The sequence below is a fragment of the Coenobita brevimanus genome, chromosome 28 (genome assembly GCF_032717465.1).
Source record: "Coenobita brevimanus isolate Jiangsu-jjx chromosome 28, ASM3271746v2, whole genome shotgun sequence".
Classification (NCBI taxonomy): domain Eukaryota; kingdom Metazoa; phylum Arthropoda; class Malacostraca; order Decapoda; family Coenobitidae; genus Coenobita; species Coenobita brevimanus.
In genome coordinates this window covers 11,876,835-11,903,121 of record NC_136981.1, presented here as the reverse complement: position 1 = coordinate 11,903,121, position 26,287 = coordinate 11,876,835, and the positions used below count along the sequence as shown (strand labels likewise).

Here is a 26,287-nt window from a genome sequence, read left to right as displayed (position 1 = left end):
GCTGGAAATGGTTAGAAGAAGTACCTTAAGGTGATTTGGCCATGTGGAGAGCTTGGAAAATGAGATTTTGACTAGGGGAGTGTATTTAACCCCCTAAAAACGACTATAGAATGTAACATATTCTCGGTCATAATGCTGGACAAAGACTGAGTGCGTTGCTGGTTTTGCAGGTGTGATATGGTGGAGGGGTGTTCAGGAGGGTTTCTTATTGTCATCTTGCTCCTCCATAGATCATGGGAATCTGCCTCAATGCTCACACTACTTTGAAAAATGCCGGGACTGCATATGCAGACACCCGTCTCTTTGCCATTAGTACTCTTGGACTGCATATGCAGACACCTGCCTTTTAAGGGTTAAGTGAGGTAGAGGGTAAGAGGGAGACCGATGGTGAGGTGGAGTGACGGAGTGGAAAGGCACAGGATGAGTCAGTTAACTTCTGCAGTCTGGAAGTAGGTTTAGTGTTATATTCTTGCTGTCTCATCATGATAGATGATTTTACTCAGTTAACTTCTTCAGTCTGGAAGTAGGTTTAGTGTTATATTTTTGGTGTCTCATCATGATAGATGATTTTACTTAGCTTTTGGGAGATATTTTTTTAGTAAAAGGGTAAGTGAAGGCTATATCTAACCTACCCCATGTAAAACATCTCTCCAGAACTGGATGATTCCAAAAATAGAATTTAGAATACAGTATATCAGTGAATTAGTAACTGTAACCTTAGGCTCCTCTGGATGTGAACCCAGTGGATTTCAGGAAGCTAATGCTGCAAATCACCGTCTTTTTGGAAGTGGGGGTTGGGGGGGGGTGAGATTTGAGGGACATTAATGCATCTGGGCAGGTGCTTTGTTTGGGTGCTTCCATGCCACTGCCAGAAGGTGTCCCTCTCCTGTGCCATTGGATTGAAGAGTTCATAATTATGGAGGAGGGATGATAATTCTTTTAACCTTTTAGCTGTGTTTTTGTTAGTTCAAGAAAATTATTCGTATTAAACTGGAACCAAAATGTTCATTATGATAGTTATTTTAATAATTTTGGTGCGCTAGGTATTGTTGGTAACAATATGGTGGTGATGATATGGAGGAGAGAGAGGAAAGTATAAGGTGTTCCATACACTGCATGGCCCAAGTCAGTCAGCATCATCTGTCTACCATGCATCATTTTCTTCATCCTGTAACCCATTCATACTTTTATATTGTCTGCTTTTATACATCCAGTGATTGCATGGTTGATTAGTAATGTCATGAGGCATCCAAAATGTCTTTGTTCCTTACAAAAGGAGACTCAGTCATCCCCCACAGGATTGGAGAGGGGACTGTGTGAACCACTCTGTGTACGTTGCTGATTATGTATATCCTGTATATAAATATCCCCTCACTACAGGAAGCAGCCACACATAGCTGGAAGGCCATGATTGATGAGGACCGGTTACTACAACGACTCGAGACACTGGAGGCACAGCTCACCACCTATGCCAAGGTATGCCTATGAACACACAAGCACTTCACCATATTTAACCCATGGATTGCGAGCCACAGCTCAGGCTGGGTGGCGTCGTGTTGCGAGCAACAGCTCAGGCTGTGCTGGCCATACTTCACCGTTAACGACTCGACCCCTACGCAAACTTACGCATGGTGCTACACAAAGACGAAGTTTTTTTTTTTCTTTCTTTCTTTCTTTTTCTTTTCGCCAGATGATGCCCTGGATGTTTATCTTCAAGTTTATATATATATATATATATATATATATATATATATTTTTTTTTTTTTTTTTTTTTACCCACTACTCCCCTACGTAAACTTTATGCATGGCCCTATGCAAAGACGGAGGGAGAGAGATTATTATTATTATTTTTTTTCACCAGATGATGCCCTGGATGTTATCTTCAGATATATAATAAACAAAAATTAAAAAAAAAAAAATCATTTTTTGCACGCCATGGGATGGGATAAAAAAAGGTAATTGCGCAATCCATGGGTTAAAGAAAAATGTTCATGGATTGGAAAAGAGTAGGATCAGCTGGAGCGAACCTTACCACAAGATGACAAACTTTATAGCAACGCCTAAGCCTGCTGTTGATTGTTGTGTATACTTCTGTGGTATCATGCATACATAGTCGTCTATAGTATGTGTAAGCTACACTGAATAACCGTCTTTTCTTGCCACATTATTATTGCTGTTATGTTGTTTGGTTCATGTAACACTGGGGTGAGTTGGACCACCCACCAGGGTGGATATGTACCAGTACCTTAATTTGTTATTTCGGCTACTTCTCATACATTGTACAACTTATCAAAATTAGTTCTAATGACATTTAGCACTTTGCATACTGAGACCACTTGAAGTGAGCTTGAATGTTAAATAAAACACACAGTTAATGGCAGAACATGAAAGAGCTTTAAGTAGCTTGCACCGCTGCCTTCTGAAGTTACTTCACTTCATTCTTTTTCTACATGGCATTCTTAGTTTTCATGAATATTATACTTTGAAGGTTATAAACACACACATGCATGCATGCACGCATGGACTACACACGTGCACACACGGATGTAAACAAGATAGACAACAGGCTTTTGTGGGAAGGCTCCCGAAAATTTGCCATAATTTTAGTATACAGGATGAAATCCCATCTCTAAAGTGTCTGTGATTAAAGTTAAAGGTGGAGAGATTCTCCTGTATAATTGAAACATTTGGATGCTCTTTGGAAGCTGCGGTGAAAGCAGAAAATGGCAGGCGGGGTATGAGGAGCGGAGCTGCACATAGTTGATGTATGTGGTGATTTCAAGGGATTTGGCCATCAAGCTGACATGCATGAGTTAATAGAAGCGTTAATTATTAGAATTTCAAAGATGGAAGCAGTATTTGAGAACATGACAAGCGATAATTTAATGACAAAGAAAGGTGAAAAAGGTAAAACAAAAGATGAGGAGGAACTCAGTACTGTGAAGAAGAGAGCCCTCATGAAGAAAATAAGTGATTTAGATGAGGAAAATACTGAATTGAGAAAAAAATTTAGTGAAACTGATCGTAAGACTGAGAACGTAAGTACAGTTCAGGAATGAGTGCAAGAACAAACAGGATAGGTGGTTAAAGGGCGTGATGAGATGTCAGAACTGAAAGAAATAAAACAACAAAGTGAAGAAAATAAAAAATTAGCAGACAACCAAAGAGGCATCTTGGAAAGTGAAGTGGTGAAAGTTTTGCAAAAAAAGGAGGCAGTTGTGAGGAACACAGTTGAAAGGAATAAATGTGTGATTATCTTCGGAGTTGAGGAGAAAGAACAGAAATCAAAGCAGACTAGCAAGAATTAAGAGATGACCAAGCTCAGTGAATTATTTACTAAGATAAATGAAGAAGGAAGAAACTGGAAATGAGAAATAGAGTTAGGCCAATATAAAACAGAAGGACCTAACATTAGGCCCATCCAGGTTAAAGTTATGAGTGAAAATGTGCAAAAGAAGTATTGGGAGCAGCACATACACTGAGTGATGACAGAAATCTGAACAAAGTAATGATAAAAGATCTAAACTCCGATGAGAGAACTAAGCTGAAAACATCACTGGAAGAGGCAAATAGCAAAAATGAGGAAAGGTTAGAGGGACAAGAGATGTGTTTGTTTGGAGAGTGAAGGACTTGTAACTCAAAAAGTGGTATATAGTAAAAAGAAGGACCAAACAGAAAAGTACAAAATGATTTGGTAGGCCTGTGTAAAGTTAGAGCAAATAAGGAAGTAAGTAGACTCAGATTTATATGATACAGGTAATGTATAAAAATGTGGATGGATTGATAATGAAGAAACTAGAACTTGGTGACTGTATTAGGGAAAAGAAGCCTGAAGTGGTGTGTCTAGCTGAAACTAAGTGAATTAGATGGTTGGAAAGACTATAATTTGTGGAGGAAAGACAGAGAAAGAAAGTTTTGAGGAGTGATGATTATGACTGATAAGAAGGTAAATGCAAAATGGGTACATTTAAGAAAATACAAAAGTGGAAATATGGGGAGTGGAAATAGTGGAAGAACATGGAGAAAGGTCAGATATAGTAGTGATGTACATGCCACCAAGGACCAGAGCAAGGAATAGAGATGAGTATGAACAATTAATGAGTGAGTGTCTAGATATGTTAAGGAAGATTATTGAGCAGAGAAACAGATTGCTGCTAGTGGGTGATTTTAATTGTAGAGAGGTCGATTGGGAAGGAATTGATGCAAGGAACAGTGTCGGATACTGGGGGTACTGACTGATGTAGGTGATAATGGAAAATATGTCAGTACAGTTGGTTAAAGAAGATACAGGAATTAGGGGAGAGGGTACATCATCAAGATTGGGTCTGATTTTTACAAGAAACTGTAATGATATACAGAAATTATAGTATCATTGCCCCCTAGGAAAGAGTGACCACCTGGTTATGGAGATGGAGGTATTGGGTGGGGACCCGGTAGAAAGAGAAGAGACATATCGACAAAATAGATACCATATAACTATGGGAGAGCAGATTGGACTGGAGGGAAATGTGGGAGGGGAATATCCAGGAGAAATATAATACAGTCATCCCTTAATGTCTGCATGTTAACATACACGGTTTTAAATGTCCGTGGGTGGATATAACATAAATGGTTTTAAATATCCGCAGGTGGATACAGTACTCGGGCCAGATTCACTAAAGCATTTTATCTCTTTGAACTCTGATGACACTGTTCACTGCATATGTAACATTATCCCAGGCATAATTCATGGCCGTTTTAGTGATAGCATTATCCAGTGAATCAAATATAACACTCTTCCTTTTGGCCACTTCATTTATTAATGCCATTACAGTAATCCCTCCACTATCCGATGTAATAGAGCCAAAGGCATGTCCGGAAAGTGGTCCTATCCGGATAGTGGGCCCCAGCCTCCTGGACTTGTACTTATGGACCCTAACTCAGAAAAACACCTATACAACTCCCTCTGGACGTGCAAAGCATCTATTTAAGACCCAAATCACACCAGTAAGGGACATAAAAGACTGAAATAAATGCAAAATATCCACAAAATAAGGTTTTAGAGGTGAGTTTATACAATATTAAACATTCTGGGTACTTACAACAAGTTCCTGGCTCCTGGACTGGTACTTATGGACCCTAACTCAGCCTAATTTTGAAAGCCACCTAAATAACTCCCTACTGGACATGCATATCACATATTTAAACCTATTTAAGACCTTATTCACACCAGTAATGGACATAAAGCTTGAAATAAGTGAAAAGGAACCAAAGAATGAGGAATTAGAAGTGACTGTACCTCATCCAGGGTAATTACAGCACGTTTGTGGCCATCTTTTGTAAGGATTTGGCAGTGGTGAAAATGCCCTTGAAGCACGTACAGTATTCCAGTGTTGTGCTGTACTTATAGTAAATCTTTTCACTGTGAGTTATAACTGTTTAACACTGCACATTGTTAATTGCACCAGGCCAGTTCCAACCGCCATTTGCACTCCACAGTTAATCCTTTGCACTCTAAATTCTAATTTCTTAACACTACACAACATTGTAAATTCCCGTGTGGTCTAGTGGCGAGGTATTGCAGTTTATTCACAAAAAAATGAGCACATGTGGCTCCCATTTTGATATGCTACCACTTGCGATCGAAGTTAGGCAATAACTACAGTTTGGGTGTTGGTGAAGGGGAAACAGAGTTGCCAGATCGCAATGGCCACATTACCAGACTCTCAATTTTCATTACCAAATTCGTAATGCTAGCATTTATTCTTCACTAATTATATATGCAAGTGGAAATACATGGAATCACTCTTTGTATAATTAACGGCATGTTGGTTATTTTCACGCTATGCACGTTAGCAGATTAATCAGAGAGAGCAAACAATCCACCATCACCATCCTGTGTATCCTCATACATGTGAAAAATCTGTTTGGTAATGCATTACTCTGATTCATTACCAAACGAATTATTCATGACCAAATTGGCCCACATTTGGTAATGAAAAATACCAAATGGCAACCCTGACTGGGGAGGGGGGAGGGGGGACGAAGGAAGGGGGGAGGGTCTGGTGTAACAGCTGTTCGGCGCCGCGCGGCAATTTCAAATTATGGGTGGGAAAAAATTCAGATTTGGGGGGGATTTTTTTCTTTTTTTGGCCATTTTTGGGTTCCGAAGGTCCAGGCCCACAATGTCCGGAAGGTGGGCGCCTGGATAGTATGGGGATTACTGTAATTCATCAGGGGATATGTTAGCACAGCCTGGGAGTGTAGCTTTTCTTCCAAGTTCTCCTTTACAATCTTGGTGGCGAAGGGCTTTCTTGTGTTTACCAGCTGATACAAGGGGAAAGCTTCGTGATTGGTTGGTCATACCAAAGCTTTTTGTGTAAGAACCTCCGTCATTGGCTAATTAGACTTCATCTAGTAACGATTGAAATGCCTGATGAACCTGATGACCTCCTCCCATTGCTGAGAACAGGTAAAGTGAAAATTTTAACTGTTTTTATAGCTTTTCTTGCCCATATTACTGTATTGTTTGTAAAGACACCGTGGTCCCAGTTAATGCGCCTATATGGTGGATGTGCGAGTGAGCAGTATTTGACATTGCACTAATTGATACAGTGATAAGAAACAGGGAAGTGAGCATGGAAGTGAAAAAGTTACTACATGACAGTATTGTGATACCAACTCTAACGTATGGAAGTGAAGCTTGGACGTTGTTGGAAGGACACAAGTCAAGAGTGAGAGCAGTGGAAATGAGTTATTTAAGAGGAGCCTGTGGAGTCACATGGAGAGACAGGCTGACGAATGAGGATATAAAGGAGCGTTGTGGTGTGGATGTGGATGTGATAGGAAACGTTATGAGGAACACACTGAGGTGGTTTGGCCATGTGGAGAGGATGGAGGGTGAAAGACTGACGAAGAGAGTGTATGTGAGTGAGGTGGAGGGGGGAAGAGGGAGGGGGAGGCCGAGGATGAGATGGCGGGATGGGGTGGAGAGGTATATGAGAGAGGGGTGTGTGAGTTGGGAGCAGGGCAGTGAAATGGCAGGGGATAGGGCGACTTGGAGGCGATTTGTTTGTGGCCACCCAAACGGGATTGAGGCGTCTGGCAATAGATAGATAGATAGAACTTATGGGGAAAAATTCATTTGGTGGATGAGTGACTCCAGCTTTAGGGGTTAAACTTTTAAACACTGACAGTTACCCTAGTACTAAATACAGTAATAGTATACACACACACACACACACACACACACACACACACACACACACACACGTGTACGCATACCCTCGACGAGCTGGTCTAAACCAGTTTGCTGCCGTCCCCTGCCGTCTCTCTCTCGTAAATAATATGAAGCAATACTCACCCAAATCACACTGAAATCATATAAGAGTGGCTGAAAGTGTTGTTTTATATTATATTGTGAATTACTGTGATAAAATGCAAGTGATTTAGTGATATTTTTGCGATAATAGCGAACATTTTTGTGGTTGCAAACTGTGCAGCTATACTATGAAATGACTCATGACATTATATCAATAAGCTTTATAAAAGTAAGCTGTAATAAAAGTCATTCATGAGGTTTGTTAAAGTTTGTAATGAGTTTCCTCACATCGTTACTGTTTCGCTAAAGTCTAACAAAAACACTAGAATATCGTAACAAAATCATAGGAGACTGGATAGAAGTGTTTTATTTTTATTATTGCAATTACTGTGATGAGGTAACATGGCTGTAACCCTATTTTGTATGGAAAAAAATCTTGTGGTTTGGTGGAAATTTCTGCCCCCCTGGGCTATTTCCAGTGTCAGATAGTCAAAACACACCTTGTATTCTCTCAAATCGTTCTCTGTGCTTGGTGTGCCTACGAACATGCAGCTTATTGCAAACAATAGTAGAAAGATTGACGTTTATCTGACAAAAATTTTAGCTCTCAAGATTAACGATAAGTGGCTTAAAACACGAGTTGAAAAAAACACAATTTTTTTCCTGTCTCTCTGCAGTGAGCACAGTCAGTACATTGTCATCACAGCCACTGCAGCCAAAGCATTAAGGGGGGCAGCAGATATCCATGGATTTTTAACATATGCGGGTGTCTCTTTTACCTAATCCCCATGGATGTTAAAGGAGCACTGTATGTTTATGAAAATATATGAGGAGAGAGTCAGAAACCATGTTCCTAAAAGTGCTGCAAAAAAGGAAGACAGAAAGATTGGTTTAATTAAAGATGTAGCGAGGCACTTGAAATTAGGAATTGAGCATGGCATAAAGTAAGAAAAAGATACAATGAAAAAGCTTGGAAAGAGTACAGAGAAGTAAGAAATGAATATGTAAAAGTAAGAAGGTAGGAGGAACAAAAATACGAGAAGGGTATCGTTAATAAAAGCAAGAAAGAACCAAAGCTGTTGTATACGTTTGTTAATAATAAAATGAGAACAAAGCCAAGTGGTTTCCTGTACATCAGGAAACCATTTACTACACTGGGTGGTAACCTTATAACCAAATTATGGTGCCTGATGGTTTAGTGGGTAATTAAGGAGCCCTGATCAGATTGAGCTGGTGCAGATTTAAATCCAAGGGATAGTTGGGGTTTATTGCGCACATAATGCCACTCAGGGATGAGTGAGGCTGGTCACTCATCTTAAATGTCAGGCCCAACCTGCCTAGCCCTGGGCTCCTACAGCCTCATGGGGCAACACAGGATTAGATGATGATGATAAGAACAAAGAACGCCATATTGAGATTGAGAGATGGTGTTGTAATATATGAAAAACAAGAGGAAATGTGTAACATAATGAATGTTTATTGCAGTCGGTATTTGTAACTGAAGAGGAATTCCCAGAACCTGTAACAGAGATGCCACCTCTGAAACTGGAAACAGGAGTAGTTGAGAGTAATGAGATACTTCAGTTGATGAAGGATATAGATGTGAGAAAGCCAGTGGGACCAGATGAAGTAGCTGGTTGGATCCTGAAAAAATGTGCAAACCAGTTAGTGAGGGCTAGCTATGATGTTATGAGGTTTTCCGTAGAAAATGGGGAGCTACTTACTGAATGGAAAAGAGCAAATATAGTTCAGATTTATAAAGGTGGTGACAGGGAGGACCCGCCTAACTATTGACTGGTCTCCCTCACTAGTATCTGCAAACTTTGTGAAAATGTCATTAGAAAAAGTTGGATAAGATTCCATGAAGGGCATAAGGTAATAACGTCCGAGCAGTTTGGATTTAGAGAAGGGTCGTCTTGTGTTACGAACTTGTTTAGCTTCTGTGGTAGAGTGATAGACATTGTTCAAGGTAAGGTTGGATGGGTAGACTGTATTGACCTGGATTTAAAGAAGGCTTGTGATAGAGTGCCACACAGAAGATTATTATGGATACTGAAAACCTATGAAGTGGTAGGTGGGGGCGCTCACCATCCACTCACTCAATGTATTGCTGCTCTCGGTTGTCTGCCCTTTCCTCTTTTCCATCCTTCTCTGTCTTTCTGTCCTTCATTCTTTCCTTGTCCTTCTGCCTACAGGTGACTTTACACTCCCTCTTCTGTCTTTCTTTCCTTTTCCTTCTGCTTGTGGGTGACTCTACACTGAGTGACAAGCCAAATGGTTTCCTGTTCACCAGGAAACCATTTACTATGCTGGGTGGTAACCATATAACCAAATTTTGGCACCTGGTGGTTTAGTGGGTAATTATTGCGCCCCAGTCGGATTGAGCCGGTGAAGGTTAATATCCAAGGGGTGGATGGGGTTGATTGCTCATGTAATGCCACTCAGGGATGAGTGAGGCTGGTCACTCTCATCTTAAATGTCGAGACCAACTGCCTAGCCCCGGGCTCCTATGCTCCTCTTGGGGCAATGTAGGATTGGATGATGGATGGATGGATGGATGGAAAACCTATGGAGGTGTACATGGGAAATTGTTGAAATAGATGGAAAATTATTTGACAGAAAGACAAATGAGAACCGTAATAAGGACAAGTTTTCTTAGCATAAAAAGGTAACTAGAGGAGTGCCCCAGGGATCGATGTTGGGCCCAGTTATGTTCTATCTATCTATCTATAGCCCGATGCCCTAATCCCGCAAAGGGTGGCCGCAGACAAAACGCCTCCAAGTCACTCTGTCACCCACCATTTGACTACCCTCCCCCCAACTCACCCCCCCCCTCCCTCATATACCTCTCAACTCCATCCCTCCACCTCATCCTCGGTCTACCCCTCCCTCTCCCTCCCTCCACCTCACCTACATACACCCTCTTAGTCAGTCTTTCATTCTCCATTCTCTCCACATGTCCAAACCACCTCAGTGTATTTCTCCTAATCTTCTCAACCACATCCACATCCACCCCACAACGTTCCCTCACTTCTTCATTCGTCAACCTGTCCCTCCACGTCACACCACATGCTCCTCTCAAGTAACTCATTTCCACTGCTCTCACTCTTGACTCGTTCCCCTCTTGCAAGCTCCACGCCTCGCTTCCATACGTCAAGGTAGGGATCACAATGCCATCATGCAGTGACTTCTTAACTTCCATACTCACCTCCCTATTTCGCATCACTGCTTTCAGCGAACCAACAACTTTCCTTCCCTGCTGTACCCTTTCACGTACTTCATCCCCCAAAGTTCCATCCTTACTCATCACACAACCCAAGTACTTGAATGCACTCACATTCTCCATATCCTCACCATCCAACCTCACTGCACACTCTGTGACTTCATTCTTCTCAAACACCATTACTTTACTTTTGTTTACATTAACTTTCAGCTTCCTCCTCCTACACACTGTCCCAAATTCATTCACCAAACTTTGCAACTCCCATTCGTCTTCACTCAACAATACTGTATCATCAGCAAACAGCAACACCGGAAGCTTCCAAATCTCACCCTCATTCATTAGGGCCAGCCCCACATCCACTGCCCTACCTTGCACCTCCTTTACAACCCCATCCATATATATATATAAAACAGCCATGGAGACATCACACACCCCTGTTTCAGTCCCACATTGAGATCAAAGAACTCACTCAGCTCACCATCCACTCGCACCGTAGCCCTAGCTCCCTCATACATACTCTTTACAGCACTCAACAATTTCCCCTCCACTCCATATATTCTTAATACCTTCCACATACCTTGCCTATCTATTCTGTCATAAGCTTTCTCCAAGTCCATGAAGGCAGCATACACTTTCCTTCCCTTCTCTAGATACTTCTCCACTAAACATCTTAGAACAAATATCTGATCTACACACCCTTTTCCCTTCCTAAATCCCCCTTGTTCTTCTCCAACTAGCTCCTCTGTCATATGCCTAACCCTATCAATGAGTATTCTACCATATATTTTACCAGTCACACTAAGAAGGCAAATACCCCTATGGTTACCACATACTTCTCTCTCCCCTTTTCCTTTGTACAGAGGAACAATTATACCTGATTTCCAGTCCTCTGGAACCCTTCCCTCTTCCCTAGCCAATCTACACAACTTCCATATCCACTCCACAACAATCTCACCCCCATACCTCAGCATTTCACCACACACTCCATCAATTCCTGGGGCCTTTCCCAGCTTAATCTTCTTCATCGCTTCCACTACTTCCACCCTACTGATCTCTTCCTCCCTCCTCTCATCTCTTCTTCTCCCAGCCATTCCCCAACCACTTATATTCACACTGCACTCACTCTCTACATTCAACAAATCCTCAAAGTGCTCCTTCCATCTCCTCAATTTCTCTCTCTTCTCCACCAATCTGTTATTCCTATCTTTCAGTCCCCTATTATTTCCCCTTTCACACTGCCTTACTTTCTTTACCTCCTTCCAAAACAATTTCTTACTCTCCCTCCATTTCACACTCAAGTTCCTCCCAAACTCTTCATCCACTTTCTTCTTACTCTCCTTCACCAGTCTCTTAACCTCCCTTCTCCTTCTCCAATATACCTCTCTCTTCTCTCTCTCATCTTCTCCCCTACCTCTACTTGCCAACCATTCACCATATGCCTTCTTCTTTTGTTCCACAGCTCGTTTCACCTCATCATTCCACCATGCTCTCCCTTGCACTCCCTTGCATCTCCTCCTCACTCCACAAACCGCCTCACACGCTGTGCCTATCTCTTCCGTGAATATCTTACATACGTCTTCCACCCCTTCCATCTGCTCTATCTCATACCTTCCCAATCTTTCTTCCACTGTGCTCTTATACTCTGTCATTTTCTCACTATCTTGCAATTTCTCCACTCTTCTCACAGGAGCTGTTTCCTCCTGTCTTCCCCTTCGCCTCCTCAACCATTTTCTTTGCATCTTTACCTTGGCCATCACTAAGTGATGGTCCGAGACTCCATTCCCCCACCCTCTCCACACTCTTGCATCCAACACTTGTCTTCTCATTCGCTCATCCACACACACGTAGTCTATCATTGCCTTTCGTTCAACAAGTTCATCATCCATCCTCCTCATTACTCTCCCTGTATACCGATGGATCATCTTATGCCGAAAGTAGGTGTTGGCTATTGCCAACCCCTTACAAGCACAGATGTCCACCAAAGCACTACCATTCCCATCTACGTCAGCTGGCACACCCCACTGACCAACCACTCCATCCACTCGTACATTCCCAACTTTGATATTCATGTCTCCAATCAACAGCACTCTCTCGCTCCTCTGAAACGTGTCCATACATGCTTCTACTCTCGCCCAAAATTCATCATTCACTCTTGCCACTCGATCCTCTGTTGGAGCATACACACATACAATCGCCCATGCTTGCGTGAAGGGCTGAGTACTTATTTGAGTTTATTTATTGATGATACAAAAAATATGTAACACATTAAAGGAGCAAATTGTTGTAAGGAATTCCAAAAAGATATAGATAAACTCAACAAGTGGAGTCAAATGTGGAAAATGGTATTCAGTACTAATTAATATCATGTATTGGAAATGAAAGTCAGTGATAAGAGACCACGATATGAGTACAAGATGGGAGATGAAATAATGAGGAGGACAAAAGAAGAAAAGGACCTTGGTGTGACTATATAGGTTTACCTATCGCCAAAGAAACATATAAATAGGATTACTGGAGGAACTTAATGGCTGTTTAACAACATTAGAGTGGCATTTAATTATATGGATGAAGAGATGCAGAGAGAGTTAATAGTGACCATGATAAGACTAACACTTGAATATGCAGCAAAGATATGGTCACCATACTTGAAAAAGCATACCAGTAAACTGGAAAGAATACAAAGGTTAGCCACAAAATTGACACAAAGCTTGAGGGAGTTGTCTTATGAGGAGAGATTAGAAAAACTGAAATTGCTAACCCTGAGAAAGAGCAGAGAGAGGGGCGATTTGATTGCAATGTTCAGAGGAGTAAGAGGAATAGAATGTGTGGACAGAGAGGACATGTTGAAAGATGATGGAAGAAGAAGAGGACATGAATTCAAGGTGAAGGAGAGTCGATTCCTCAGTTATGTAAAGAAATTAGTTTCCAAACAGAATTATAGACTGTCTGTCTATTGCCAGATGCCTCAATCCTGTAAGAGGTGACCACAGACAAATCACCTCTGTGTCTCTCTGTCCAATGCCATTTCACTGCCCTGCTTCCAGCTCTCACTCCCCTCTCTCATATACCTCTCCACTCCATCCCTCCATCTCGTCCTCAGCCTCCCCTCGATCTCACCCACATACACTCTCCTCATTAGTCTCTCGCCCTCCATCCTGTCCACATGGCCAAACCACCTCACTATGTTTCTCCTGACACCTTCTATCACGTCCACATCCACACCACAACACTCTTTCACTTCCTCATTTGTCGGTCTGTCTCTCAACGTAACCCCACATGTCCTCTCATATAACTTATTACCACTGCTCTTTGGGTTTGTGTCCTTCCAACAAGGTCCAAGCTTCATTTCCATATGTTAGGGTTGGTATCACAATACTGTCATGCAGCTAATTTTTTACTTCCACGCTCACTTCCCTGTTCCTTATCACTGCTTTCAAAGAACCAGCAACTTTTCTTCCCTGTTGTACCGTTTCAAGCATTTTACCGTCTTAACTTCCATCCTTACTTATCACACTACCCAAGTACTTAAACTCATATTTTCTGTTTCCTCCTCATCCAGCCCCACTGTACATTCTGTAGCTTCATTTCTCTCGAGACCATGACTTTACTCTTCCTTACATTTGCCTTTAGTTTCTGTTTCTTACATACTCACCCAAACTCATTCTCCAAGCCTTGCAGTTCCCCTTTGTCTCCATTTAACCCGCTGCGTGCCAGTGCCTTTTTAAAACAGTCTGACATAATTCCGCAGCTAGTGCCAGTGCCATTTAAAAAAAAAAAAAAAAAATGTGACCACATTTTTCAAGATTCACGGGTAAAAATTGGCAGGCATATGTGGTAACTTCCTCTACCATCCCCCAGGCTGTCAAGGCCATACCCTCACTTGCTCCCCCCCTCATGCTCGCTCTGCCTCACTCTGCCTGTGTGCCTCACACAGTGCTGTACATAATGAAGGCATTTTGTAAATATTTTCACGTAAATGTGAGTTGTAAATATTTTCTTGTAAGTGATATAATGAAGTCAAGTTGTAAATACCTTCTTGTAAGTGCCAGGACTGTACATAATGAAGTCAGGTTGTACGTATCTTCAAGTAAGTGTAAGATAATGCATTCACAGTGAGAAAGACATGCAGATTGTGATATTTGTTGAAGTAATAAGTAATCAGAAAAGTGTACTGAACATTGCTCTACCTTCCCAGCATAAATACCTGAGTATACCTTACACAGAAAACGGCTTTCTCTCACCTACGTGGTGAGCGTGTATACGTGTATATGAGTATGCAGGACTCGATAAAACCCATTTCCGAGCTTCGGTGAGCATTTCATAAGTGAAATTCATTGTTTTCACATCAAAATCTGTCATTTTAGCCAATAAAAAAAAGGTCGAAAAATGGCCAGCATCATGGGGGCGACCCATAGGGCTAAAAATAGTTGCCACGCGTCAGGTTAATGACACAGTATCATCTACAAACAACAGCACAGGGAGTTTCCAAAAACTGCCCTCTCTCATTGGGGTCGCTCCAACATCCACTGCCCTACCTTGTACAGTCTGCTGCACGGTCCCGTGAACACTCTGAGAGAGATGCTCGGTGGCAAAACACGATCAGGTTGGCATGCCTGTCACAACAGAAGCTCATGAATAGAGCAAACATGTGATCGATGACTGGCTGACTAATACACGAAGCTTTTTATCAGTCTTAGTTACACTTGAAGCTAAGAGTGCAAGCTGTGTACAGTATATGGATGTGATGAAATCAAAATTATTGGTTGCCTTATAAAAATAGGAAACTAAGAGAAAATTTTGGGGGGTCTGAATTATCATACATCGTCCATCATGAAACATGACGTCTTGTTGAGAATGTGAGGTAAAAGAGATAAAGAATTATTGTGTAATTAATACTTCACAGAGTGATCTACCCACCGTCTTAACCCTTTCATGCACGGACTCCAATGGAGTCATTAAATACCATCCTGTACAACGCACCATGATGCACATCAAGTCAAACAAAAGAGGACACAAGTTTCCCGTCGATGTGTGTCATTTTGGTATGTTTTTCTACCCAATTCGTGTCATGGTGCACTTTACAGGTTGTTAAATAATCTGACGACTCAAACCACCTGTGCCTGAGAGAGTTGAAATAGTGTAATCACAAGTTTTATTTCATTACTGTTACATCTTCATAATTTCACTCTTAAGTGTGGCAGTATCAAACACAGGCTCACACATTCGTCTTTTGTTCAGTCCTCTCCTTCCCATACTACAGAAAAAAATATTAGTGTTCTCCTCATCCTCTGGTCTCACTGCAAATTGTAGCAAAACACATAATGTCAATAATCCGCAAGTCGCATCTCACGTCTTAGTTGGCTGCTCTAGTGTGTGTTCATTTATTCCCTCCCATCTACTCAAACGAGATGCCACCATCGCTACTACCTCTCTCTCTCTCTCTCTCTCTCTCTCTCTCTCTCTCTCTCTCTCTCTATACAAACTCAAAGTAAAGGTTTATTTTTCTTTTAATTCACCAAGTCAATGACTGTCCAACGGTTGTAGCCACTGTTTACTAATTATATGTTTCGTTCAAAGTACTGTATTTCTGTCCTTATAATTCATTGGAGCAGATGGGAGACGTGGAAGGTGTGTGTAAGATATTTACAGAAGAAATATGTGCAGCATGTGATGTGGTGTGTGGAAGGAAGAGAAGACGGAGGGGGGTGCAAGGAACAGCGTGGTGGACTGAAGAGGTGAAACAGGCTGTGGCACAAAAGAAGAAAGCATACAATGAATGGATGAGAAATAGGGGCGTGGAAGAAGTTGAGAGGCGGAAGAGAGAGTTATATGTGGAAAGAAAGAGAGAGGTGAAAAGATTAGTAAGAGAGAGTAAGAAAAGAGTGGATGAGGAATTTGGAAGGAATTTGAGTGTAAAGTGGAGGGACTGTAAGAAAATGTTCTGGAGAGAAGTGAAAAGAGTAAGACAGGGTGGAAGTGAAGTAAGCAGGGGAGTGAAAGATAAAAATGGTAGATTACTAGTGGAGAAGGGAGAAAAAGTGAACAGATGGAGAGAACACTTTAAGGAATTGTTGAACGTAGAGGATGGAAGTAATGCGAGTATAAGTGGCTGGGGAATGGCTGGGAGGAGGAGGGAGGTGAGAAGACAGGAAGAAATCAGTAGGATAGAAATTGTGGAAGCAATGAAGAAAGTTAAATTGGGGAAAGCCCCAGGAATTGATGGAGTGTGTGGTGAAATGCTGAAGCATGGGGGAGAGATAGTAGTAGAATGGATGTGGAAGATGTGTAGATTGGCCTGGGAGGAAGGTAGAGTTCCGGAGGATTGGAAGTCAGGTATAATTATTCCCTTGTACAAAGGAAAAGGAGAAAAAGAAGTGTGTGGTAATCATAGGGGCATTTGTCTTCTTAGTATAATAGGAAAAGTGTATGGTAGGATACTTATAGACAGAGTTAGAGAAAGAACAGAGAAATTAGTTGGAGAAGAACAGGGAGGCTTTAGGAAGGGAAGAGGTTGTGTAGATCAGATATTCATTCTTAGATCTTTAGTGGAAAAGTTTCTAGAGAAGGGAAAGAAGTTGTATGCGGCTTTCATGGATTTGGAGAAAGCATATGACAGGGTGGATAGACGAGGATTGTGGAAAGTATTAAGAATATATGGAGTAGATGGGAAGTTGTTGAATGCTGTGAAGAGTATGTACGATGGTGCGAAGGCTGCAGTGCGTGTGGATGGTGAACTAAGTGAATTTTTCTCTTTGAAAGTTGGTTTGAAACAGGGATGTGTCATGTCTCCATGGTTGTTCAATCTGTACATGGATGGGGTAATAAAAGAGGTACAAGGTAGGGTAGTGGATGTTGGAGTGGCCCTGGTGAGAGAGGATAGTGTTTGGAAACTCCCTGTACTGTTGTTTGCAGATGATACTGTGTTGTTGAGTGAAGACGAAGGGGAGCTGCAAGGCTTGGTGGATGAGTTTGGGAGAGTGTGTAAGAAACGGAATTTAAAGGTGAATGTAGGGAAGAGTAAAGTGATGGTCTTTGAGAGAGGTGAAGTTAGTGAATGTACAGCGAGGTTAGATGGTGAGGAATTGGAAAATGCGAGTACGTTTAAGTACAGTAATCCCTCTAATATCCGGACGCCCAATAACCGAACATCCCCACTAACCGAACCTTATCGTCCTGGGATCAAACATTCCCAAAATGGTCCGAAAATCCAAAAAAATTGGAAAAAAAATCGATTTTTTGCCGTCCGTAATTTGAACTTGCCGCGCGCGCCGCGTGAGAGCATTGTTTTGGTTCGTCATTCCTCCGACGTCCGATAGAGCGCCGCTGCATCCTCCCCACTTCCCGCCTGTCTCTCACCGCGACTGGACCTGCGCTCTTCGTAATGGCTGCCCACGTGCTCGCTTTTGTGGTGGTGCCGTACTTGCTGCAAGGCCTCCTGCTGCTCTCTGCCCTACTCTTAGTGTGTGTGATGATGGCCCCGCCTCCTGAGAAAAGGAAGAGAGTGGTGTTGACTCTGGAGAAGAAACGGGAGATATTGGAGAAGGTTGATGCGGGTTGGTCTTCCTCTCGCATTCTCCGCGAGTTCAACCTGGCCCGGTCGACTTTGTTTGATATCAAGCGTTCCCGAGACAAGCTCATGCAGTACACGGCTGACTTCTCGTCGAGAAGCAAACGCAACGTGGAGAGGAAGGTTATGTTTACTCCCAAGTATGCAGAGATCGACCGCCCACGTTGATTTGGTATCGACAGCAACGTGCAGCTGGTGTGATGGTACTTGGAACGGAGCTGAAGGCTGATGCTGAGAAGTTTGCAAGGCTTCACGACGCCCTAGACTTCAAGGCATCCGAGGGTTGGCTCTTCGCGTTCAAGTTGCGACATGGCCTTACTAACCGTAAAGCACATGGCGAAGCATTGGACGCTAACGAGGATGGAGTGGACGAGTTTCGGCACAAGGTGAAAGGCTTGATCGACAGGGAGGGCCTCACTCTCGGTCAAGTCTATAACGCTGACGAAACTTGGCCTATTCTATCGCTCGTGCCAACGAACACTCTCGCCGATGAGACGGAGAAGCGTGTACCTGGCCGCAAGCTTTCTAAGGAACGGATATCTGCTTTGTGTTGTGCCAATGCTAACGGCATGCACCGGCTTAAGTCTGCTATTGTTGGCCGTGCAAAAACAGCCTCGGTGCCTTCGTGTGATGGATGTCCTTCCTGTCGTATGGTACCATTCTTTGAAAGCATGGTTCACAGCTGTGATTTTCAAAGACTGGTTTCACCATCACTTCACAAGGAGGTCATACATTACCAGACGAAGACACTGGGAATTCCTCGCGACCAGGTAAAGGCTCTCCTTCTCCTCGACAATGCACCTGCCCACCCGTGCGACAAGGACTTGGTTGCTGAGAATGGCCGTATTAGGTGCATGTTTCTGCCACCTAATACGACTGCTCTCATTCAACCAATGGACCAAGGAGTGATCGTGGGCAACAAAGCGCCTGTACCGTCGGAAGTTCCTGGACGAGGTGATGGTGGTTCTCGAGGACGAGGACGAGCGCAGGGAAGGACGTGACACTCGAGGCAAGCGGACTTTGGAAAACCTTTCGCCGCTACAACATCAAGTCTGCGCTGTACAACTGGGCTAGTGCATGGAAGGAAGTCCCTGTGAAAACTCTTGAAAATGGTTGGTCTCGTCTGCTTCTCGGAACAGATGTGGAGTACGATTTCCTAGGGTTTGACGTGGATGACTTCCATGCACGGCTGCATACGCACGGCGACGATGTTGATGTGGACGATGTTCGTGAGTGGTTGGACGACGATGAGGGCGATCCTGGGTATCAGACGTTGTCTGATATCGAGATCGCGCTCTTCGGTTGCTGGTGTCAGTCCCGAACTTGAAGATTCCGACGACGAAGGCGATGATGATGCAGACTCCGCCCAGCAGGACACTACTCCAGCCATCCCCAAGCTGAGCGCACTCCGGGAACATCTAGAGTTCGTCCTAGACTACCTGGAACACCCGGACTGCGACAGGGAGATGGGGCCCTTGGGACTCGTGGAGGAAGTGCGTGCTTTCCGGCAGCGCATCATCAATCGCCAGAATCGTCGGTCCTTGCGTCAGTCAACGATTGACAGTTTTTTCAGGCCCGTGACCCCCGCTGTGCCAAGCCCTGGTTCCACTCCGTTGCCTCCCCAAGACAGGCCCTCATGCTCCGAGCCACAGCCCAGCACATCAGCTACAGTGGAGTCACCGCTCGACGTGAGTTTGCGGCTGTCTTCAGAGTCTTCTGTAGTCGGTACGCCATCACCACTGACGCCTGCCAGTGATACTCTCGGGCTCTGACAGTGAATAAACAGCAAGAACTTCTCCACTAGACCACACGGGAATTTTGAGTGTTGTGCAGTGAAAAAAACGGTGTGTTGTGTTAAGGTTTTCAAGTTGGGAGAAAAGACTAAGTAGAAAAGAAATTTAACGTAACTAACCTTCTTTGTTTTGGCTTTGGAAACTTAAAAAAACTTGGGAAAAGTTAATGTGCAACACTTAAATTTAATGGAACATTATTTGGACTAAAGTGAACACTGTGAAAAGAACGGACTTCTGTGTGTTAGTGACTAAGTTCAGTGCAAGACTTCAGGAAGAGTGTAGTGCAAGTGCTTCAGGAAATCGTTCTTACTGTCAGAGTCCGAGAGGAGGCGGTTATTCATCGAGGTGGCCAGGGACTTGCTGTAAGTAGCCAAAATGTTTCATGTTGTACTATTTTCCATACTATATTTACCAGAATGTTTCATATTGTATTTTTTCCCATACTATACTTACCAGAAAGTGTCATACTGTACTTCTTTCCATACTAAACTTACCTCATGCATGTGCAGTAGGAATGTGTTTTTCAGAGTTCGGTTAGGTTCGGTTAGAGTCCATAAGTACCAGAATGTTTATTAATGTATGAACATACTTCTAAACCCACATTTTATGTGTCTATTGCATTTATTTCAGTCATTTATGTGCCTTATTGGTGTGATTTGGGTGTTAAATAGGTGCTATGCATGTCCGGAGGGAGTTGTATAGGTGTTTCTCTGTGTTAGGGTCCGTAAGTACAAGTCCATAAGCTGGGGCCCAATATCCGGACAAAACCAATATCCGAACCTACCGATGGCTCTATTGATCCGGATATTGGAGTGATTACTGTACTTGGGTAGTGTGATGAGTAAGGATGGAGGTTTGGAGGGTGAAGTGCTTGAAAGGGTACAGCAGGGAAGAAAGGTTGCTGGTTCTTTGAAAGCAGTGATAAGAAACAGGGAAGTGAGCATGGAAGTGAAAAAGTTACTACATGACAGTATTGTGATACCAACTCTAACGTACGGAAGTGAAGCTTGGACATTGTTGGAAGGACACAAGTCAAGAGTGAGAGCAGTGGAAATGAGTTATTTAAGAGAAGCCTGTGGAGTCACGTGGAGAGACAGGCTGACGAATGAAGATATAAAGGAGCGTTGTGGTGTGGATGTGGATGTGATAGGAAGCGTTATGAGGAACACACTGAGGTGGTTTGGCCATGTGGAGAGGATGGAGGGTGAAAGACTGACGAAGAGAGTGTATGTGAGTGAGGTGGAGGGGGGAAGAGGGAGGGGGAGGCCAAGGATGAGATGGAGAGATGGGGTGGAGAGGTATATGAGAGAGGGGTGTGTGAGTTGGGAGCAGGGCAATGAAATGGCGGGGGACAGGGCGACTTGGAGGCGATTTGTTTGTGGCCACCCCAAACGGGATTGAGGCGTCTGGCAATAGATAGATAGATAGATAATTCATGTTAAATCCGTTCTCTAATTGGATATTTTTACATCCCCATTGCCGTGAATACTTACTCTTACCCATTGTTATAATTTGTATGGATATTACAGTGAAACTCATTTATTGCAGATGGTTAGGCCTGTTGGTGTAGGCGGTGGTGACCATCATCCAATCACTTGATGTAGTGGTGCCTGCTTCTTCCTTCACCTTTATCGTTTTATTCTCTCTGACCTATCTTCCTTTTTCTCCCACCTTTCCTGCCACTTTTTATTAGTCTTCTTTCATTTTCAATATACAGTGAGTGATAAGCCTAATGTTTTCCAGTAAGTCAGGAAACGATTTACAACTCTGGGCGATAACCACATAACCAACCTGTTCGTGTTTCCTATGTGCCAGCAGGTGGATTGACAGAGGGTTAGTGCCCCTCCCCATAAAACAACTAACTCAAAGACGAACAGCCATCCCTTGCAAGATTATGGCATCTGGCTATAGGTAGATGGGTTGAATGACATGTGAATGATTGTCAGACTCATCTGATTGGGCATGCTGTTGATATTTCTCCTGCTATTATATTATCTCATGCAGGTTACTATTATTACTATCATTATTGTTATTACTACTGTGTTTTCTCATTTCTTTCCTGCCATCCTTGCAGAACTACCCCGAGGACAGTGTACGAGAGGAGCTGCGTCGGGTTTTGGAGGAGAAATGCCAATCAGAAACCACTGCCAAGGAGTCCATTCGTCGCATCCTTCAGGAAAAACTTGATGCTGTCACCAAACTTGCTGATTTGGAGAGGTGAAGCTGAGTTTAGCCTGGGTCGAGTTAGGTTGGACTGGGTTAGATTGGTTGGGTTAGGTTTGGTTAATTTTAAGCTGGAGTTGTTAGGTTTGGTAGGGATGGAATAAGATAGGTTGAATTGGAATAGAATGGGTTAGGTTACACTATAGTTGCGGCGCGCGACTCTGAGGTTGTTATTATCGTGCTCTGGTAATGTGCCATTCAAAAGTGCGTTTGATTTCTGTATAATATGAGACGCATGTGATTCGTGTATAATATGTTTGTGTATAATAATATTCGTTTGTAATATATTCGTACATAGTAATACAATTCATTTTAAATATGATACGAAATCAGACGCACTTTTGAATAGTAGGTTGCCAGGGTACGATAATGACAACCTCAGAATCGTACACCGCGACTATTGTTTGGATACATTGGGTTGAGTTGGGTTAGGTTAGATTAGTTTGGTTTGGCTGGTTGGGTTGGGTTAATCTAAGGTAGGTGTGATAATAGTAATAATAATAATAATAGAGAATTTCAGTGTAATGAATTGGTTACTGTAATATCCCCATCATCATCATCTCCGGACCTCCTTTTCCACCCTAGGGCAGGGTGAGGAGTAGTAGTGCCCAGACAGCTCAAATTTGCCCAGTCCAATGGGCCATGTTTCCATTCACTCACCATTCAAGCCCACCCACCCACTCATGAGGCGTACATGAAGGAGCGTTAGTACCAACTTTAACATACTGATGTGAGGCTACAGTGTGGCATGAAAATGAAATGTCAAGAGTGAGAGCAGTGGAGATGGGACTGCTGAGGAATGTATGTGGAGTACAGAGAGTGGATAGGATACAAAATAATGTGATTCGTGAAAGATGTGGAGTGAGGAAGTCTGTGGACGCTAGAATCAAAGAGAGCATACTGAGGTGATATGGTCAGGTGGAGAGAATGGATAACAATAGCGTGGTGAAAAAGGTATATCTGAGTGAATTTGAAGGAGGAAGGAGGTGAGGTAGGCCAAGCAGAAGGTAGAGGGTTAAGGTGGATGAGTATGTGAGGAAGAGAGGTTTGGAAGTTGGTGATGCTAGGGGACTGACAAGAGATCAAGCTGGCTGGATGAATATTGTGAGAAGAAGCGCATGGTCAGGGATTTGGCACCCCTCTTTAACGTAACAGCATCCTGATTGACTCTGTTGGATATGTTTATGTGAAGCTACAGAACGTGGTGTAATATGTTTAACTTTGGTATATGGAATCTCCCAAGTTGAATAAAATTTGTCATTGTTAATTTTACCATATCATAAATTGTTCGAATGGAATGTTATACCTACATGGTGAAGCTGTGTGTATTGTAAGGACACAATAATTTTGGCCTGGCTCGGACTCTCTTCAGCAGCTAACAGAAAAAACATACGATTCCACAATTTAGAGATTATGATGAAGAGCAGAGGGAGGGAGGGAAGCAGTGTATTTAGCAGCAAGAATAGGCTAGAAATTATATATTCTGCCATATGGGGGTGGAAAAAAGAGATTGTGATGATAGTGAAGATAATCATGACAGTGGTGTTAGTACTGTAGTTTAATAATTATGCATGTGTTATGTAGGAGTGTGAGCAGTTCTGAGTCTGAGGTGTCCCACATGCGTAGTGTGTGTGAGGGGGCGCAGAGAGAGCTGGCTCACCTACTGGAACAGCAGGCAGCACACAATGACCAAGTGGCACAGCTCACAGACAAGCTCAAGGTTTGTAACACATTTGCTATGTAGAAGTATCGCTGCATAACATATATACAAACACATAGCCACTACAGCCTTCCAAAACCCGCAATCAAGCACCATGCTTCATGAACCCCTATGAGATATTTATTCCACAGAAACTGTCCTTCCCATAGACACATGAGTTCTCAGCATAGCAACTGTGTTGTGGCCATCACCCTTCTCTCCTCCAGTACAATGTACCATCACAAAATACAACTCACTGTACTACTCACCTCCTGTCCTCTGTTTTTTCACATCCTCACATTTAGAGGTATTACTAGAGGGCTGACACAAAAGAGAGTAAGGTGCATTAGTTCCGTTTGGTGATTAAGTTCTGTTTGTTTAACTTATTTGACCTATGCTACATGACAAACAGGCATGAAGTCAATAATGTTGGTGATGGTGATGATATACCCCTAATCCCCACAGCAAGCCGAAGAGGAGGCACGTGAGGCAGCGGAAAGTCATGAGCAGGAAGTGAAGGAACTTGAGGCCAAGCTAGCAGAGAGGGCTGGGGAGGAGTCGAAGTTGATGGCACGGCTGGAGAGTCTGGCAGCTGAAGGGGACTTCACCAAGGAGCAGCTCAGCGCACTGAAGGCCAAGTATGAGAATATCAAGAATGGCGAGATCAGCAACAACAGTGGCATTGGTGGTGGCAGTGCTATTATTCGTACCAACAAGGAACATACCAGTGAGTTTTGAGGTTTTGATTGTTTAATGAATTTTAAGAGGCTAGAGAACTGACAATAGATCAGAGTTGAAAAGTTTTGTATGGAAGAGTGTTTGACAAAGATTTGGCCTCCATTTTTTTCACGTGACGTCATAGTCTTTGGATGGCTGGCTGATGTTTAATGTGAAGTATGTAAGTGTGGTTGTTTATTACTGTGAGGTGGAGTCAGGATTGTGGAGGTTTGAATGGTGAATGAATGTGAGTGCAGCAGATGCACTTAGGTGGACTTTTGATAGTTCTCCCTCTGTGAGGTGTTTTCTTGCTCTGTGAACACTACCTTAGCTCATTGTGGTGTGGGAGGTTAGGATGTGTGATGATGATGATGATAATTATTATTATTATAATTATTAATCCTGTACCGGTCAAAACAGTTTGGGACTATAGGTTTGTGCGGTTCCATCAGTCCATCCACAATTTCATGTCCACTGTGTAATTTCCACATGAATGAACAGATTTTGATATAACTTCACACAGTTGTTCCCTATACCATGATGGTGTGTTGCACGCAACAATCAGCCATCTGCTCTCAAAGTCAAGGTTATACTTGGGGCTCAAACAAGGTCAGGTGCTGTCATACTTAACAGCCACGCCTACATTAATTTTCTCTCTGTAACTTCCACATGCATGGACAGATTTTGATATAACTTCACACAATTGTTCCCCATACCATGACGGTGTGTTGCGCAGAACAGCTAGCCATCTACTCCCAAGGTCAATTATATATACCCACCGCAAATTGACTTAGGACCTACACACAGAATTGCTATGGGAGAGTTGTCTGTCTTTGCTTTGTGTTTTCACCTCTACCAAGTGAATTTTTTGGGCAAGAAGTAACAGGCAACTCCTCTGGTGTTGGCGGGAGGTGGTGAAACACTCAGCACGTCAGTACTTGCCCAAAAGCGAGAGTGGGAGTATATGTTCCCATCACTCCGAGCTGGCACCTCCCTCTTTTTTTCATATGCATTACTGTTTGCCCTGTTATTTTCCTAGAGTCAAGTTGTCATGCCTGGAAAGTACTGCTCAAGGGATGAGAGGGTCCGTATCATTGCATGGAGGCAGGATAATGTCCCTATCAGCACGATTTGTGAACATACTGGACGCGCAATGTCAACCATCGTGAAGATTCTTCCTCCAGCCACCTGATGTCATACCAGAGCACAAGCATGGCGGTGGAAAGAAGAGGACGACTTCCAGAGGTACAGATACGCTTCTGAGGAGGGAAGTAATCAAGAATCCTCAACTGACAGCAGCAGAATTGAAGAGAATGCATCCCCAGGTGTTACATCTCAGTTCGAACTATCCAACACCACGTGCAGAAGGAGCTGGGTTTGCCAAGCCGCATTGCAGCAAAGAAACCGCTTCTCACTGACCGCATGAAGATGCAGCGCATTCAGTTTGCCAAGAAGTATGCACACTGGACATCGGATGAGTGGAGAAAAATTATGCTTTCTGATGAAAGCACATTTCAAGTGTTCCAGGTGCGTTCTGCCATGGTTCGTCACCCTACCTCCCATAGTCGATATGACCCTCCTTACATGATGATGACTGTTAAGCACCCACAATCAGGGGTGTTTCTCAGGTGAGATGGGAAGGGGAGGCCTCTACTTTCTTCCTAAAAACTTGTTGATGAATGGTGGCCAGTACATTCAAGTTGTGAAAGATCATTTGTTAAACTTTTTTGCTATTCATGGGTGCGACTTTTTCATGCACGATTCA

General features: G+C 43.0%; 1 protein-coding gene across 1 annotated transcript in view; it reads left to right on the top strand.

The window, feature by feature from the left end:
* Positions 1-26,287, top strand: part of Slmap (Sarcolemma associated protein) — a 203,938-nt gene that overhangs the window by 108,464 nt on the left and 69,187 nt on the right. Inside the window, exons 6-9 of the mRNA XM_080268629.1 lie at positions 1,381-1,476; positions 21,958-22,100; positions 23,691-23,826; positions 24,271-24,532. Of these exons, the coding sequence (XP_080124755.1) occupies positions 1,381-1,476; positions 21,958-22,100; positions 23,691-23,826; positions 24,271-24,532 (637 nt within the window). The remainder of the gene's footprint in view (positions 1-1,380; positions 1,477-21,957; positions 22,101-23,690; positions 23,827-24,270; positions 24,533-26,287) is intronic.